This window comes from Oncorhynchus mykiss, chromosome 32 (genome assembly GCF_013265735.2).
Source record: "Oncorhynchus mykiss isolate Arlee chromosome 32, USDA_OmykA_1.1, whole genome shotgun sequence".
Classification (NCBI taxonomy): domain Eukaryota; kingdom Metazoa; phylum Chordata; class Actinopteri; order Salmoniformes; family Salmonidae; genus Oncorhynchus; species Oncorhynchus mykiss.
This window is the reverse complement of record NC_050572.1, coordinates 10507093-10523718: the sequence shown is the minus strand read 5'-3', so window position 1 is coordinate 10523718 and position 16626 is coordinate 10507093. Positions and strand designations below refer to the sequence as shown.

General features: G+C 42.3%; 2 protein-coding genes across 3 annotated transcripts; both read right to left on the bottom strand.

Annotated features, from left to right (window-relative positions):
- Positions 1–2320: 2320 nt before the first annotated feature.
- On the bottom strand, positions 2321–14255 carry LOC110487904 (small nuclear ribonucleoprotein Sm D1). Of its 2 annotated transcripts, none has more exons than XM_021559822.2 (4): positions 14113–14255; positions 7678–7754; positions 7186–7377; positions 2321–2549 (listed from the first exon to the last, which is right to left on the bottom strand). In XM_021559822.2, exons 1-4 carry the CDS (start codon positions 14118–14120, stop codon positions 2473–2475), a joined length of 354 nt encoding a protein of 117 aa, XP_021415497.1. In that variant the 5' UTR covers positions 14121–14255; the 3' UTR covers positions 2321–2472. The 2 variants fall into 2 exon arrangements, with proteins under 2 accessions (XP_021415497.1, XP_021415496.1); XM_021559821.2 differs by lacking the exon at positions 14113–14255 and adding an exon at positions 8645–8810.
- Positions 14256–14436: 181 nt separating this feature from the next.
- On the bottom strand, positions 14437–16626 carry LOC110489373 (receptor-transporting protein 3-like). The gene is made up of 3 exons (XM_036971644.1): positions 16278–16626; positions 15794–15959; positions 14437–15176 (listed from the first exon to the last, which is right to left on the bottom strand). The coding sequence occupies exons 1-3, from the start codon at positions 16285–16287 to the stop codon at positions 14807–14809; spliced, it is 546 nt and encodes a 181-aa protein (XP_036827539.1). The 5' UTR covers positions 16288–16626; the 3' UTR covers positions 14437–14806.

Genomic DNA, 16626 nt, shown 5'->3' with positions numbered 1-16626 from the left:
GAGCAGCAGCAACGTGGGGTTCGGGGGGCAATGTAAATAGTCCGTGTAGCCACTTGATTAACTGTTCAGCAGTCTTATGGCTTGGGGTTAGAAGCTGTTAAGGAGCCTTTTGGACCTAGACTTGGCACTCCGGTGCAGGAAGAACAGTCTATGACTAGTGTGGCTGGAGTCTGACAATTTTTCACTGCGTAAGTGAGGACAATATTATTCCATTTCTATTGTTGTCCCTTCTATTCTATATATGGACTGGAGAAATTAATATCCTCTGTGTTATTGTTAAAGTCCATGTTACTTGGTGATCTCCTACAAGCTACGTCAGGAGAGTCTGAAATATTCAAACGAATCGTAGCTAGCCTACTTGTCCATTCCCTTCAGTCGGCCAGTGCAGCGAAATATAGCCGTGTTTCGCAGCTGGAGTCTGGACCAAAACCTTGAGATAGTAAGCAAGTTACCAACCAGGTTCATGCGAGAATGCCAGCCTTGAAACCATATAAAAATACATGTTAAAATATGTAAAAGTGAAATAGTGATTTACACTTCACAACCCATCATCGCCCATGCAGTCGGCATTCTTAGTGTGTCCGGCTCATCTCATTGACTAAAAGGGGCTCACTAGGTTAAGGCATAGTGCATGACTTATGAGTGTTCATGGCTACAGTACAAACGTTATTTGGCCATCGGGAGAAATGTCAGTCACAGCTAGGTTTATAAAATATGTAATACTCAATATCTTAGTTTAATTAAACCTGTTGGTTTTCTGAGCAGTGCTGAAAAAGACTACCAAAATATAAAATGCAACATTTAACAATTTAAAGACTTTGAGGTACAGTTAATTTTAGTCAAATCATTCATTTGAAATTAATTCATTAGGCCCTCGTCTAGATTTCACACGACTGGGAATAGAAATATGCATCGGTTGGTCACAGATACCTTAAAAAAAGGAGCGTGGATCACAAAACCAGTCAGTATCTGGTGTGACCACTATTTGCCTCATGCTCACACATCTCCTTCGCATAGAGTTGATCAGGCTGTTAATTGTGGCCTGTGGAATGTTGTTCCACTCTTCAATGGCTGTGCAAAGTTGCTGGATATTGGCGGGAACTGGAAGACGCTGTTGTACACGTCAATCCAGGGCACTCCAAACTGTCTCAATGGGTGACATGTCTGGTGAGTATGCAGGCAATTGAATAATTGGGACAATTTCAGCTTCCAGAAATTGTGTACGACCACGCTGAAAAATGAGGCGATGGTGGTGGATGATTGGGCCTCGGGATCTTGTCAAGCTATCGCTGTGCATTCCAATTGCCATCGATAAAATGCAATTGTTGTCCATACCGTAAGCCCACCTCCACCAAGGGGCACGCCGCTCACATCAGCAAACTGCTAACCCACACACACACGTGCTCTGCGGTTGTGTGGCCGGTTGGACATACTGTCAAATCGGAGGCGGCTTATGGTAGAGAAATTAACATTAAATTCTCTAGCAACAGCTCTGGTGGACATGCCTGCAGTCAGTGTGCAATTGGCATGCTATCAAAAGTTGAGACATCTGTGGTGTTGTGTGACAAAACTGCACATTTTAGAGTGGCCTTTTATTGTCCCCAGCACAAAGTGCACCTGTGTAATAATGCTGTTTAATTAATCAGCTTCTTGATATGCACACCTGTCAGGTGGATAGATTATCTTGGCATAGGAGAAATACTCACTAACAGGGATGTACAAAATTGGAGAGAAGCTTTTTGTGCGTATGGAACCTTTCTGGGACGTTTTACTTCAGCTTGTGTTTATGTTTTAGTTTCATGCAAATCCCACTAACGCTATATTATTTATATATTCCCTTAGTCATATCCTAATTCCCTTTCTAACCCTGAAAAAAATGTCATCTAAACAGGGCAACGTATCTCCACATACAGTTCATCGGCATGATAGAGACAATCATTCCAAAGACCTGCAGCCCGTTCTGAATTCAACGTGATCCATTGACATCTTTACCATCCTGGCCCAGTATTTATCAGTAGCACTACGGATGGGTTACCAGGTGGCGGATATTTGGTAAACGTGTTATAGATGGACAAAGAATAAACTAGCCTCATCCACCAAGCTTCCGAGATCAAGACGGTGGAACGCGGTTAGCACAAAAGGATCAAACGTAGCGTTTTCACACGGCTGAAACATTATCATTCATTTACATGATTTGATCCAGTCAGCCCACCCAAAAAAACGTTCCTCTGGAATAAAGCCTCAGACGTGTTCAGATACAGTTCTGAACTACACAACGTGCACATCAACTAAAGAAAGGCAATAAAGCACAGACACTTAATTTGCTGTTCGTGTGAAACATCTTTAATGTACAAAATAAGAAAAAAAGAAAAACATGGCTCGGGATTCAAAAGTTTCCTGAGGAGAAAAAAGACAAAAAAACGTTGCTGTACAAACAGTAGGACAAGACTGACATCTGCGTCGTCATGGCGATCATCTCCTGGGCCCTCCCCTGCCTCGGCCCCTCCCCCTGCCACGCCCTCTTCCTCTGCCCCTTCCACGCCCAGCCACTGGAGAGAGATTGAAGAGAGAGGGAGAGAAAGAGCGAGGGAAGAAATGATTATAGAGAGACGAGTTACACATCACAAATGTCTAGACTGTCCTATTCCTTGGGTCTCGTTGGTCTTTGTTGGGAGAGGTCGCTGACTGAACAGCATTTGTCTCATCAATACATTAGGCGGGATTGCCAGTTTTGATTTAAGTCTGATGAAGCAAATCTTTTGAAGGCGAGAACTCAGTCATGGCATCATCAGAAGGATGCAAGGCTGACTCCATTTAGTCGACAAGCTGTTGGTAAACCCGAGATTATTTTAGTCAAGCAGTAACCTACACCACACCGGTCTGATTCGCGTCTGTCTGAGTGGACTAATCCATTGTGGAGGTCGCGGGGATGGTACAGTCCATCACTAAGACGTGCTACTGATATTGTATACGGTTATATTACATAATGGTGCAACACTAATAAAATAAAATATTTTTTTTTATAACAAATGTCTCCGGTGTTGGATAGTGATTGCTGACCGCGGTTCTGAAACAGCGCGCTGTTGAATTGTCGCCTTGTCCTAGACCATGTTGCTATGTGCATAATAGCAAAGTTAACCAGCATATTGGCGTTGAGAACAATGCTGTGGAGGCAGCAGTGGAGTTAGGACACGTGAAAACAGTCCTTTCCTTAATTGTCTAAGAATATGGGTGAAATGGCATCTTAAATTAGGTCTATAATCAATAGCCTACCTGTTAAATGTGCCCGGATTTATAAATCATCAATATATACACAGTGCCTTCAGAAAGCATTCAGACCACTTGACCGTTTCCACATTTTTGTTAAGATAGCCTTATTCTAAAACAGATTAAATAAAACATCCTCAGCAAACAAAATGGAAACAGGGTAGAATGTTTTTGCAAGTTAATAAAAATAAAACAAAAATACCTTATTTACATTAAGTTTTCAGACCCTTCGCTATGAGAATCGAAATGGAGCTCAGATGCATCCTGTTTCCATTGATCATCCTTGAGATGTGGACTCCAATCAAGTTGTAGAAACATGTGGTAAATTCAGTTGATTGGACATGATTTGGACATAAGGTCTCACAGTTGACAGTGCACGTCAGAGCAAAAACCAAGCCATGAGGTCGAAACAATTGTCCGTAGAGCTCCGAGACAGGATTGTGTCGAGGCACAGATCCGGGGAAGGGAACCAAAACATTTCTACAGCATTGAAGGTCCCCAGGAAAAGTGGCCTCCATCATTGTTAAATTTGTAAGTAAAATTCAGGAGAAATTGGTGTTCAAATAGCAAAAATATTTTTTTTTAAAAGTGCCAACTATTTAAAAAAAATGTATCTAATCTTGTTCCCATGCCTACCACAGCACAAAGACACCCTTAGTTAAAGCAGTAAATTATCATAGAGCCAACACAGATGCCAAACAAGTCTGGCAAACTCTTGGATTTAAGTGATGCATTTGACACTGTTGACCATGATGTCCTTCTGGACAGACTGGAGAGGTGGGTTGGGCCTCTCTGGTCCAGTTCTAAAATTGGTTTAGGATCTATTTAACAGGTAGTGTGTTTTTGGTCACAATTGGTGAACATCACTCACGAGAAAATCCTAATGACACGAGACGCTCCACAAGGTTTGATTTTTGGGTCCGGCACTGTTTATATACACACTGTACCGGTCAGAAGTTTGTACACCTACTCATTCCAGGGTTTTGCTTTATTGTTTCGTATTCCTACATTGTAGAATAATAGTGACAACATCAAAACTATGAAATAACACATATGGAATCATGTAGTAACCAAAAAAAGTGTTAAACAAATCAAAATATTTTATATTTGAGATTCTTCAAAGTAGCCACCCTTTGCCGCGATGACAGCTTTGCACTCATAGCATTCTGTCAACCAGCTTCACGAGATAGTCACCTGGAATACATTTCAAGTAACAGGTGTGCCTTCTTAAAAGTTAAATTTGTGTAATTTATTTTCTCCTTAATGCGTTTGAGCCAATCAGTTGTGTTGTGACAAAGTAGGGGTGGTATACAGAAGATAGCCCTATTTGATAAAAGACCAAGTCCATATTGCAAGAACAGCACAAGTCCACCATTACTTTAAGACATGAAGGTCAGTCAACACGGAAAATGTCAAGAACTTTGAAAGGTTCTCCAAGTGCAGTCACAAAAACCATCAAGCGCTATGATGAAGCTGGCTCTCATGAGGACCGCCACAGGAATGGAAGACCCAGAGTTATCACTGCTACAGAGGATAAGTTAATTAGAGTTACCAGCCTTCAGAAAATGCAGCCCAAATAAATGCTTCAGAGTACAGACACATCAACTGTTCAGAGGAGACTGCGTAAATCAGGCCTTCATGGTCAAATTGCTGCAAAGAAACCACTACTAAAGGACACCAATAAGAAGGAGAGACTTGATTGGTCCAAGAAACACAAGCAACACAAGCAACTGATAGACTGGTGGAAATCTGTCCTTTGTTCTGATGAGTCCAATTTAGAGATTTTTGGAACCAACCACCGTGTCTTTGTGAGACGCAGAGTAGGTGAACGGATGAGCTCCGCATGTTTGGTTCCCACCGTGAAGCATGGAGGTAGTGGTGGGATGGTGCGTCGCTGGTGTCACCGATTTATTTAGAATTCAATGCACACTTAACCTGCATGGCTACCACAGCATTCTGCAGCGATACGCCATCCCATCTGGTTTGAGCTAAGTAGGACTATCATTTGTTTTCAACAGGACAATGACCCAACACACCTCCAGGCTGTGTAAGGGCTATTTGACCAAGAAGGAGAGTGATGGAGTGCTGCATCAGATGACCTGGCCACCACTATCACCTGACCTAAACCCAATTGAGATTGTTTGGGATGAGTTGGACAACAGAGGAAAGGAAAAGCAGCCAACAAGTGCTCAGCATTTGTGGGAACTCCTTTAAGACTGCTGGAAAATCATTCCAGGTGAAGCTGGTTGAGAGAATGCCAAGTGTGTGCAAAGCTGTCATCAAGGAAAAGGGTGGCTACTTTGAAGAATCTAAAATATATTTCAATTTATTTGACACTTTGGTCACTAGATGATTCCATGTGTTATTTCATAGTTGATGTCTTTACTATTATTCTACAATGTAGAAAATAGTAAAAATAAAGAAAAACCCTTGAATGAGTAGGTGTGTCCAAACTCTTGACTGACACACACATCCCCGTGGCATCGTTATCAGAAAGCACAGCATTGATCTTCCCTGCTACACAGACGATACACAACTTTTACATTTCTGTGTCAGGGGATTTTAAGCGCCACAGATTAATTTAAACTGTATTAGCGATTGAAATACTTTGGATGGGATCACAACTTCCTCCAGCTAAACCAAGACAAGTTACTTGTTGTTGGAGCCAAAGCACAGAGAGAATCTGTGTAGCACATTTTAATTCACGGACAATAAAGATAAAACAGCAGGTAAACAAACCTAGGTGTTATTTTAGACTAGGAATTAAATTTCTAATCAAATTAGGAATGTGAACAAAAAAGCTTATCATCACTTGAGGAACATTGCCACGGCGTGACCGTTTCACTCTCGGGCTGATACAGAGAACTCATCCATACAAAGCAGACTTGACTGCTGTAATGCTCTCCTGTCCTGCAAAAACATACAGAATGCTGCAGCACGGGTACTGACCAAGACCAGACTGAGTGCATACCTTTACACCGGTTTTAAAAGGTATCCGCACTAACTGCCTGTGAGTTTTAGAATTCATTTTAAGATTCCTCTATTGGTTTTTAAATCAAGCCACAATTGTGCATCACAATACATGTCAGACATGAGTTTTGGGGGGGGTGGACGGACGGAGGACATAATAGGTCCCTCAGGTTCTCTGGACTTTTAAGCCTAGGACCAAGAGGCATGGAGAGGCAGCCTTTAGTTACTATACCCCCAGCCTCTGGGGGGGGGGGATGTGGACATATTTAAAAGAGATCTTAAAATAAATATTTGTAGCTTTGCTATTTAGTCATTTGGTTTTTCATTATTTAGTTATTTTCTTTCTTGTTTGTAGTGTAGTAAAATGTTTCAGCTTTTATTTAAATTTGTTTTTCCACGTTGCATTCCATGTTTGAAATTTGGCTGTATAAATAACATTTGATTTGAACTAGTTACAACATGCCTCAACTAGTAGTTTAACAGACGTGGCCTTTGCTCTTGGCCCTGAACCGCTGTAGTGAGTACAGGTTTCAGTTACAGCCAAACGACCTAACACCTGACTGAATTCACCAGAAAGTCTTTGGCTAGCCAACTCTGCTGTGTTGGTTCTGGGCTGGCAAAAAAGCCTTCAGTCTATACCAGGGGAACTAAACTAAACTGATCCTACGAGGGCCAGTACCTGTTGGGTCTCTCTTCTAACTGATAATTCATTGCACACCTGGTATATCCCAGGTCTAACACAGTCCCCGATTAGAACAGAACAATGAAAAAAAATGCTGTGGAACTGGCTTTCGAGAACCAGGAATGAACTGACTTTGGTGGAATCTAAAAAGTATTCCTCGATTTCCCTCTGATCCCCAGAGGGAGGCAAGGACAGGAACCTTCGATATTCCACTGATATGTTGACCAGACTCACTCTCCATCCTCCCAGTCTGCTTGTGTACTCACCAGCCTCTCTCTTCTTGGACTTGACCTTGGGTTCAATGTCGACCAGCAGGGTGTCCAGCGGCAGACTGTCCGGCAGGATGAAGTATCTGATGTTGTTGCCGCGGATACTGAGGCTCTCCAGCTGGGTGGGCTCGCGGTTCTTCAGAGTCATCTTCACCGCCTTCAGGTGAGTGTTCATACTCACGTCCACACCTGAGGCACACAGTTAATGACCATCGTTAAGGTTACGGTAATGCACTCTCATTCACATCTACCCTTACTCATAGGTGTCTGACAAAGAGCGGCAACATAAAACACCAACTTTAATCTAACCGTGGAGAGTTTCCTAATAAAAACATCACTTGGGACAACAGGCTACAATAGTAAACATTGTTTGGACTGAGCAGCTACAGCACCCTAAACTTGACTTTTGTCCTTGTTTACATTGGATGCATCTCAATAGTCCTAAGTGGAGGTGTAGCCATTGTTCAGCCAGACATGAGGGGTCCATACCCGTGATTGTCCCATGGACCTGGGTTCCATTCTTCAGCTCAATGGTCACAGTCTCATGGCTGAGTTTCATCAAAAAACTAGAGGGGGAAACAACAGCTTGGTTATGAGTAGAGGCAATGTTACAAGAAATGCTGTTTCATCAAGTTGTGAATATCTCTTACTAACTTAACGAGCCATTGTTTTGACACAAACGGTTTTAAAAACACGTTTTTATCCAGGGTCTCTTATTTTTCGCCTGTAGGCCATTCTAGACCACTCAGTAGGGTACCAAGTTCTCCCACTTCTACAGGTGGAAAATGGAAGACCCTGGATAAAAACGTGTTTAAAACGCTAATTTGATAGCTAAGGAACACATTCAACCCGACGAATCGTAAGTATTTTGGTTAAACTGAGTAGTTTAGATTGGATTGATCAAGTACGCCAGGCTACGGAAGCTCCCGCAACGAGCCATCAGTCTAAACAATGTTGGCTCGTTGCGGGACGAAGCAAGTGGTAAGTAGCTACTTAGTTTACTGTGTGCAATGTCCAAAACAAACGAGAAAGATCAACACGAACCAGAACACTAGACTAGTTCATAACAATGCTGTGCTCTTTTGTTGGTGGGAAACCATCCAGGGCCCTTCCTGCACTGTGGTTTTCTAGCTTACTGTTAGCAAGCTAACGTCAATAGCACGTTAGCACATCTGTGGTTAGCAGATAACAATGGCGTATAGAAAGTCGCCAGGTAGTTCAAAGGCAGTCGTAGGATCGTGTTGCATATTATTTTCGCGGTTGAAAGCCCGTTCATTATATAACAATTTAGCTAGTCGCTTTTGCATATCTCTCATGTAATCACATCAACTAACGCTGACTACTTTCAGCGAACAAACTCGCGCTCCAAATCTAAATCAATCCAGCTACTCAACCCCATATTTTTCACCTTGCATTGAAGCATAAAACTAAAGATGGACTTTTAGAATATGCTTACCGTACGAGTTTCATGTTGGTGATGGATTAGACAAATCCTCCACCAAAGACAAAACAAAATAATTACAGCGTACAAGTGGGATCACAGGCCGCTGCTGTATGAAATACGTTTTCGTTGCAGGATCACCGACGTCATAAAAACTCGACCGAACCAGGAAATGCAAAAAGAAAAGATAGGTGAACATTGCCTTCTAGCGGTTGATAGAAATGCATGACAGTAAAGATTGAGTCATCTAATTTTTTTTCGGGGTGCTTTTTAATTATTATTATTTTTTAAATTCACGATACAAAAATCGACCTTTATTGCTACATCAAACATGTCTAACAAAACAAAACACAGGTATTAACAAGAAAATACTCAAACATACAAAAAATATCAAGAAAATAATACAAAAAAAATAAACAATTTTAGTGCAATTGTATTCACTCTGAAAAAATCTTATTATGATTCAGGAAGATGTTATTCTTGTTGTTTCACTAGGGTTAATGTTTTAATAAGATAGTTGAATTCAATCAGAAAAATGTGTAATTTTGGTATAGAATTTTGGAATTTTTGTTTTTGTGTATGAAGTACTTGGCAACAATAATTTAAAAAATTAACAATAATTTCAGTGGTCTTGTCATCATTGCAATTGTAACATATTATATATTTAATGTCAAAACATAGGCAGTGTTCATAATGGTAAATAAGTATTTTGCAAGGTTTTCCCAAAATTCTGACACAAATTTAGATTCAAAGAACAAGTGAGACAGATTCTCACCTTCTTTTACACAGAAAAGAAAGAGTAAAGATTGTGTGAGTCTTAAGTATGACGAGACTGATAGTATGAGCAATTGTTGGCGCACCTTAATCAATGTTTGTTTTATGAGGTTGTCCAACTCATGTTAAAAGCATTTACACTGTAACAAGAAGCAAGTGTTCTATAGTGACAAAATGAAATAAAAGTACTTTGAAAGACGCAAATAACACCAATGTTTATGGTCGCCAGGGTTACAGTAATATAAAAAGCAGACGTCTGGGTTACAACCCCACTGGCCTCGAAACATTAAATAAAATGCCAAGAAAATACAAAATTGAATAGAAACCTTATCGTGAACAAAATTGCGATAAACAAACAATTATCTTAGCAATGGTGTCGTACAAAAATATAAAGTTTCCAAATCCATACTCCATCGTTCCAGGTTATGGTTTGTATGATCTGTGCGCATCACGTTACACCCTACTATACACTACTGCACTACTAAAGTAACGTAAAGCATTTCGCTGCACCAGATATAATATCGGCTGAACTGTGTACATGACCAAAAACATTTAGATTTACTTCCGATGGTTACATTTACATTTGAGCCATTTAGCAGACGCTCTTATCCAGAGCAACGTACAGAGGCAATTAGGCTTAAACGCATTGCTCATGAGCGCCAACATAATTTTCACATGTTTGGCTCGGGGATTCAAACCAGCAACCTTTCGGTTACTGGCCCAACGCTCTTAACCACTAGGCTGGTTGCACACTAAACTTTAGAAAAATGCCCTAAACCCAACAGTGAAGTTAAACCATGATTGCCTTTTCTGATTGATTTCTAAATCCAATGACTACTTTTATTAAGTAGAACATGGCTTATTAGAATTAAACACATTATTTCAGAATTTATATTATAATCTTGTAAAGTGACTAGACAACAGGATAGATAATTGACAGTAACAACAGTATACTGTAGGTAGGGGGTAAAGGATAGATAATAGACAGTAACAGCAGTATACTGTAGGTAGGGGTAAAGGATAGATAATAGACAGTAACAGCAGTATACTGTAGGTAGGGGTAAAGGATAGATAATAGACAGTAACAGCAGTATACTGTAGGTAGGGGTAAAGGATAGATAATAGACAGTAACAGCAGTATACTGTAGGTAGGGGTAAAGGATAGATAATAGACAGTAACAGCAGTATACTGTAGGTAGGGGTAAAGGATAGATAATAGACAGTAACAGCAGTATACTGTAGGTAGGGGTAAAGGATAGATAATAGACAGTAACAGCAGTATACTGTAGGTAGGGGTAAAGGATAGATATAGACAGTAACAGCAGTATACTTACTGTATGTAATCAGTATATCATGTAGTAATCAAAAAAGTGTTAAACAAATCCAAATATATTTTATATTTGAGATTCTTCAAATAGCCACCCTTTGCCTTGATGACAGCTTTGCACACTCTTGGCATTCTCTTAACCAGCTTTATGAGGTAGTCACCTGGAATGTGTTTCAATTAACAGGTGTGCCTTGTTAAAAGTTAAAATTTGTGTAATTTATTTTCTCCTTAATGCATTTGAGCCAATCAGTTGTGTTGTGACAAGGTAGGGTTGGTATACAGAAGAGCCATATTTGGTAAAATACCAAGTCCATATTATGGCAAGAACAGCTCAAATAAGCAAAGAGAAATGACAGTCCATCATTACTTTAAGACATGAAGATCAGTCAATTCGGAAAATTTCAAGAACTTTGAAAGTTTCTTCATGTGCAGTCGCAAAAACCATCAAGCGCTATGATGAAACTGGCTCTCATGAGAACCGCCACAGGAATGGAAGACACAGAGTTATCTATGCTACAGAGGATAAGTTCATTAGAGTTACCTCTCTCAGAAACTGCAGCCCAAATAAATGCTTCACAGAGTTCAAGTAACAGAATTTTCTCAACATCAACTGTTCAGAGGAGACTGAGTGAATCAGGCCTTAATGGTCAAATTGCTGCAAAGAAACCACTCCTAAAAGACACCAATAAGAAGAAGAGACTTGCCAAGAAACACAAGCAATGGACATTAGACCGGTGGAAGTCTGTCCTTTGCTCTGTTGAGTGCAAATTTGTGATTTTTGGTTCCAACCGCTGTGCCTTTATGAGACGCAGAGTAGGTGAACAGATGATCTCCGCATGTGTGGTTCCCACCGTGAAGCATGGAGGAGGAGGTGTGATGGTGTGGAGGTGCTTTGCTGGTGACACAGTCTGTGATTTAAGGCACACTTAACCAGCGATTCTACAGTGATATGCCATCCCATCTGATTTGCGGTTAGTGGGACAATCATTTGTTTTCAACAGGGCAATTACCCAACACACCTCCAGGCTGTGTAAGGTCTATTTGACCAAGAAGGAGAGTGATGGAGTGCTGCATCAAATGACCTGGCCTCCACAATCACCCGACCTCAACCCAATTGAGATGGTTTGGGATGAGTTGGACTGCATATGTGGGAACTCCTTCAAGACAGTTGGCAAAGCATTCCAGGTGAAGCTGGTTGAGAGAATGCCAAGAGTGTGCAACGCTGTCATCAAGGAAAAGGGTGGCTACTTTGGAGAATATAAAATGTATTTTGATTTGTTTAACACTTTTTTGATTACTACATGACTCCATATGTGTTATTTCACACTTGATGGCTTCACTACTATTTTACAATGTAGAAAATAGTAAAAATAAAGAAAAACCCTTGAATGACTGAAATATCATAGTTGCATAAGTATTCAGACCCTTTACTCAGTACTTTGTTGAAGCACCTTTGGCAGCGATTACAGCCTAGAGTCTTATTGGGTATGACGCTACAAGCTTGGCACACCTGTATTTGGGGAGTTTCTCCCATTATTCTCTTCAGATAATCTCAAACTCTGTCAGGTTGGATGGGGAGCATTGCTGTGCAGCTATGTTCAGGTCTCTCCAGAGATGTTCGATCGGGTTCAAGTCTGAGCTCTGGCTTTGCCACTCAAGGACATTCAGAGACTTGTCCCAAAGCCACTCCTGCGTTGTCTTGGCTGTGTGCTTAGTGCTGTTGTCCTGTTGGAAGGTGAACCTTCACCCCAGTCTAAGGTTGTGAGCGCTCTGGAGCAGATTTGCATAAAGGATCTCTCTGTACTTTTCTCCGTTCATCTTTCCCTCGATCCTGACTAGTCTCCCAGTCCCTGTGCTGAAAGACATCCCCACAGCATGATGCTGCCACCACCATGCTTCACCGTAGGGATGGTGCCAGGTTTCCTCCAGACATGACGCTTGGCATTCAGGCCAAGAGTTCAACTTTGATTTCATCAGACCAGAGAATCTTGTTTTTCATGGTCTGAGAGTCTTTAGGTACCTTTTGGCAAACTCCCAAGCGGGCTGTCATGTGCCTTTTACTGAGGAGTGGCTTTCGTCTGGCCACTCTACCATAAATGCCTGATTGGTGGAGAGCTGCAGAGATGGTTTTCTTTCAGGAAGGATATCCCATCTCCACAGAGGAACTCTGGAGCTCTGTCAGAGTGACCATCGGGTTCTTGGTCACCAAGCCCCTTCTCCCCTAATTGCACAGTTTGGCCGGGCGGCCAGCTCAAGGAAGGTCACGCTGTCTGCTCTACTCTCAGCTCCACACAGCTTCAGTTGATTCCAGCACACACTTCACCACCCTCTCCATCTCCCTCTCCCCACCTCCCTCTCCTCTTCTCTCTATCTTCCTCTCTTCTCTCTCTGTCTTCTCATGTCAACAGCATTACAACATCCTGACACGGATTCAAAGCAAATCACAGTTTACAATTGTCAAAAATGATCAACCATAACAACCACTCGCTTTTCTTGGCATGGTGTGTTTACAACACATAGCTTATAAGTGTTCATAACATAGCATTTATAACACAGTGTTCATAAGCTTATCATGGTGAAGTTGGCCCAGCACACGTAGCTACTTCAATTTTCACACCATGGATGAAATCCCAAGAACAATACACAGTGTGCTAAGTGTCAGACTCCATAAAGAAATAAAGAATGTCGCAGATTCTAATTATGTTCCCAAAAATGTAATGGGTATAGCAACCAACGTTTCGGCAACGCAGTGCCTTCTCCAGGGTTGAGGTTTAAGGATCAGACTCAACATAAGGGTTAGCTAGCTAGCTAAAAAAACAAAGACCCTGTCTGACTCTGCATATGGTTGTGTCCAGGCAACACACCATGTAGCTGAATCAACTCCACTCCCCCATGTAGCCTAGCCTGGCTAATTGCTTTATTCCTTGGTCTCTGGCTCTTTCAACAGGCTAGCACTTGTTAGCTAGTGACTAACTAATAATTATAATCATAGCCAGAGCCATGTATTTCTGTCTATATGCCGTCGGTCATCGTTAGCTAGCTACATGGCTAGCTAGTTGCCCACCGCCGTTCTGCTACAGAACTGGCTGATGTGAATATCTGGATGTGATGCCAAGTTAGGCTGGTTCAAGCTGATGCCAGGGCTGTTTATTTTTTGGGGCAATTTTTTTGTTGTTGTATGGTTTAAATGGTAAGAGCTAGGTAGCTAGATACATAGAGAGTACATCGTTGTTGGGCTCTCAATTTAGTGTTGTTAAATCATTAAAACTACCTAGCTACAACTGTCTAAAACAGCTAACGTTAGCTAACAAGCTAGCTAATGATACAGCATCTAGCTGATAGAATCTAACGTTAATTAGCTAGCTATCAATCTACTACTTACACCACCATCGATTCACTTGGTCACCAGTCGGACATCCAAACATTCACACTGGCAGAATATTATTTCATTATTTTCCTTCTCGATATAATAACCTCAGTTATTCTGAGTGATGATTCGAGATGCTGCTGTTTCTGTTGTTATTGATCCAGGAAGAGGCATCATGCGCATGCGCAGCACAAGCTGTCTCTGGCCACTTGCACCTGATTGGTCAATAAATGTCTTCGTCTCCGAGTACTCTGTCTCAAAGACTGTTTAGAAAGGTTGCTAAACGTGCCTCAAATTTGGCCAAATCATTGACATAAAAAACACTCGAAACACAGGAAAGTCTTCCCATTCTGTATGTTTATTACACATAATACATGTTTACTACACACATAATACATGTTTACTACACACATAATACATGTTTACTACACAACTCCAATGTACAAGTAAGTTATGGATAAAAAATTAGGTCATCGCTATTGATAGTACATTACATTAGGCTACATAAAGATTGTATGGAGTCCTTAGGCACATAATAGATAGTGCTGTTCTTAATATTTTTACAACCAATTCTAGACAGCATTAGGATATACGTTCCCCTCACTGTCTCTCTGTCACACACACACACACACACACACACACACACACACACACACACACACACACACACACACACACACACACACACACACACACGATCTCTTTTTCTCTACTCTTGACAGCAGATGCCCAGTCTGCAGGCTTCACACAGGGCTTTCTCATGGGGCCTCCTCGACACCTCCTCTTCTTCCTCCTCCTCCTCCTCCTCTTCCTCCTCCTCCTCCTCTTCCTCCTCTTCCTCCTCCTCATCCTCGTCGTAGCAGTTCTTCTTAATTTTTCCAAACAATCCAAGCAGTGCCTCCTCCACCTCGTTCTGGGAGAAACCTGGGAGTTCAAACTCTTCCCGGCAGCGTTTGCATGCCTGGCCGTACGGCCGCATCAGCACGGTCCCCCTGGCTGTCGTATCCCGTAGACGGTACCGGAACATTAGCACCACCCGTGCCGACCGCCACGTCTTAGAGCACCCACCACACTGGAACCTGAGGGAGAGAGAGGGGGAGGGGGGAAGGAGAGAGAGAGGGGGAGAGGGAGAGAGAGAGAGGGAGAGGGGGGGAGAGGGAGAGAGAGAGAGGGGCGGGGAGAGAGGTAGAGGGGGAGAGAGAGAGAGAGGGGGGGAGAGAGGGGGAGAGGGAGAGAGATAGAGGGGGAGGGGAGAGGTAGAGGGGGAGAGAGCGAGAGAGAGTGGGGGAGAGTTAGAGGGGGAGAGAGAGAGGGGGGGGGGAGAGAGAGGGGGAGGGAGAGAGAGGTAGAGGGGGAGAGAGAGAGAGAGGTAGAGGGGGGAGGGAGAGAGAGAGAGAGAAAGAGAGAGGGAGGGAGGGAGGGAGGGAGGGAGGGAGGGAGGGAGGGAGGGAGGGAGGGAGGGAGGGAGGGAGGGAGGGAGGGAGGGAGGGAGGGAGGGAGAGAGAGAGAGAAAGAGAGAATTTTAATGAAAACATGTCTATCCGTGCATTTTAGACAAGTGGTCCGTTTCCACTGGTGCTGCAGTGCCAATCTTCTGAAAGTGTGAGCTCTATGTGGAACTGAGTCGGGAAACCACAGGCATACACAACACATAACAAGCATAAAGACAATGACAGTAAGAGAAAGAGATACCTACCGTCCATAGGCACAGTGGCTGTACACCCTCCATCCTCTCCTCCTCTCCTCCTTGGTGAGTGCTTCTGTCAGGCCATAGTTGAAGTGGAAGGCCCACTGGTCACTGCTGTCCAACTCCTCATCCAACATCTCCTCAAAACACTCTGACCACAGGGTGGGTGTCCAGTCTGGGTTACACACGCACACACACACACACACACACACACACACACAATAACAAGCACACACACATAGACAAACATGCAAGCGCACGTACGCAAACACACACACACACTTAGACAGGACCGGACTAGTTCGGACAGTGCAGCAAGGGCTTAGCTATTAATTTTCCTGATTTCCTGATTAATGCATATCAAAAAGCCTAGACCTTCTTCCTTTATGCAAATAAATAAATAAACAAACAAGCTAGATCACAGATCATATGTCCAAAACAAAAACGGCATAATAAGATAAAAGAAAGTAAATAAAAAGTATTCATTGCGTACCTGTGCTCATGATCGTCAATGTCGGAGAACAAATGGAAAAAAAATGCTGTTGAAGAACAAATTATCTATTTGTGTGGTTATGATATTGTCCGGTATGAGCTGAATATTTTATATGGTCCTGCTGGTATTCCCCTGACGTTGAGATTTGGAAAACGAAACTTAACGTCTGTTTTCTCTTCCCCACAGCCCAGTCCTTACGCAGTATGCAGTCTGTCACTGTGCCCTATTGAAGACCAGCCCTTTCAGCACAGTGTCCATTAAATTGACCAGGGACCTCATGTATCAATATTGCGTAGAAACTATTCTAAAATATTACATAAAAAAGTGTAATTTATCAAACAATCCTACG

Bases quoted from the DNA above. Each gene is read 5' to 3' on its own strand.
- LOC110487904 (XM_021559821.2), bottom strand. The intron at 7,378-7,677 runs GTATGGACCCCT...TGTGTGCCTCAG, and splicing joins GGTCCATGGGACAATCACGG to GTGTGGACGTGAGTATGAAC. The intron at 2,550-7,185 runs GTGAGTACACAA...ATCTCTCTCCAG, and splicing joins GTCCAAGAAGAGAGAGGCTG to TGGCTGGGCGTGGAAGGGGC.
- LOC110489373 (XM_036971644.1), bottom strand. The intron at 15,177-15,793 runs GTAGGTATCTCT...TCTCTCCCTCAG, and splicing joins AGCCACTGTGCCTATGGACG to GTTCCAGTGTGGTGGGTGCT.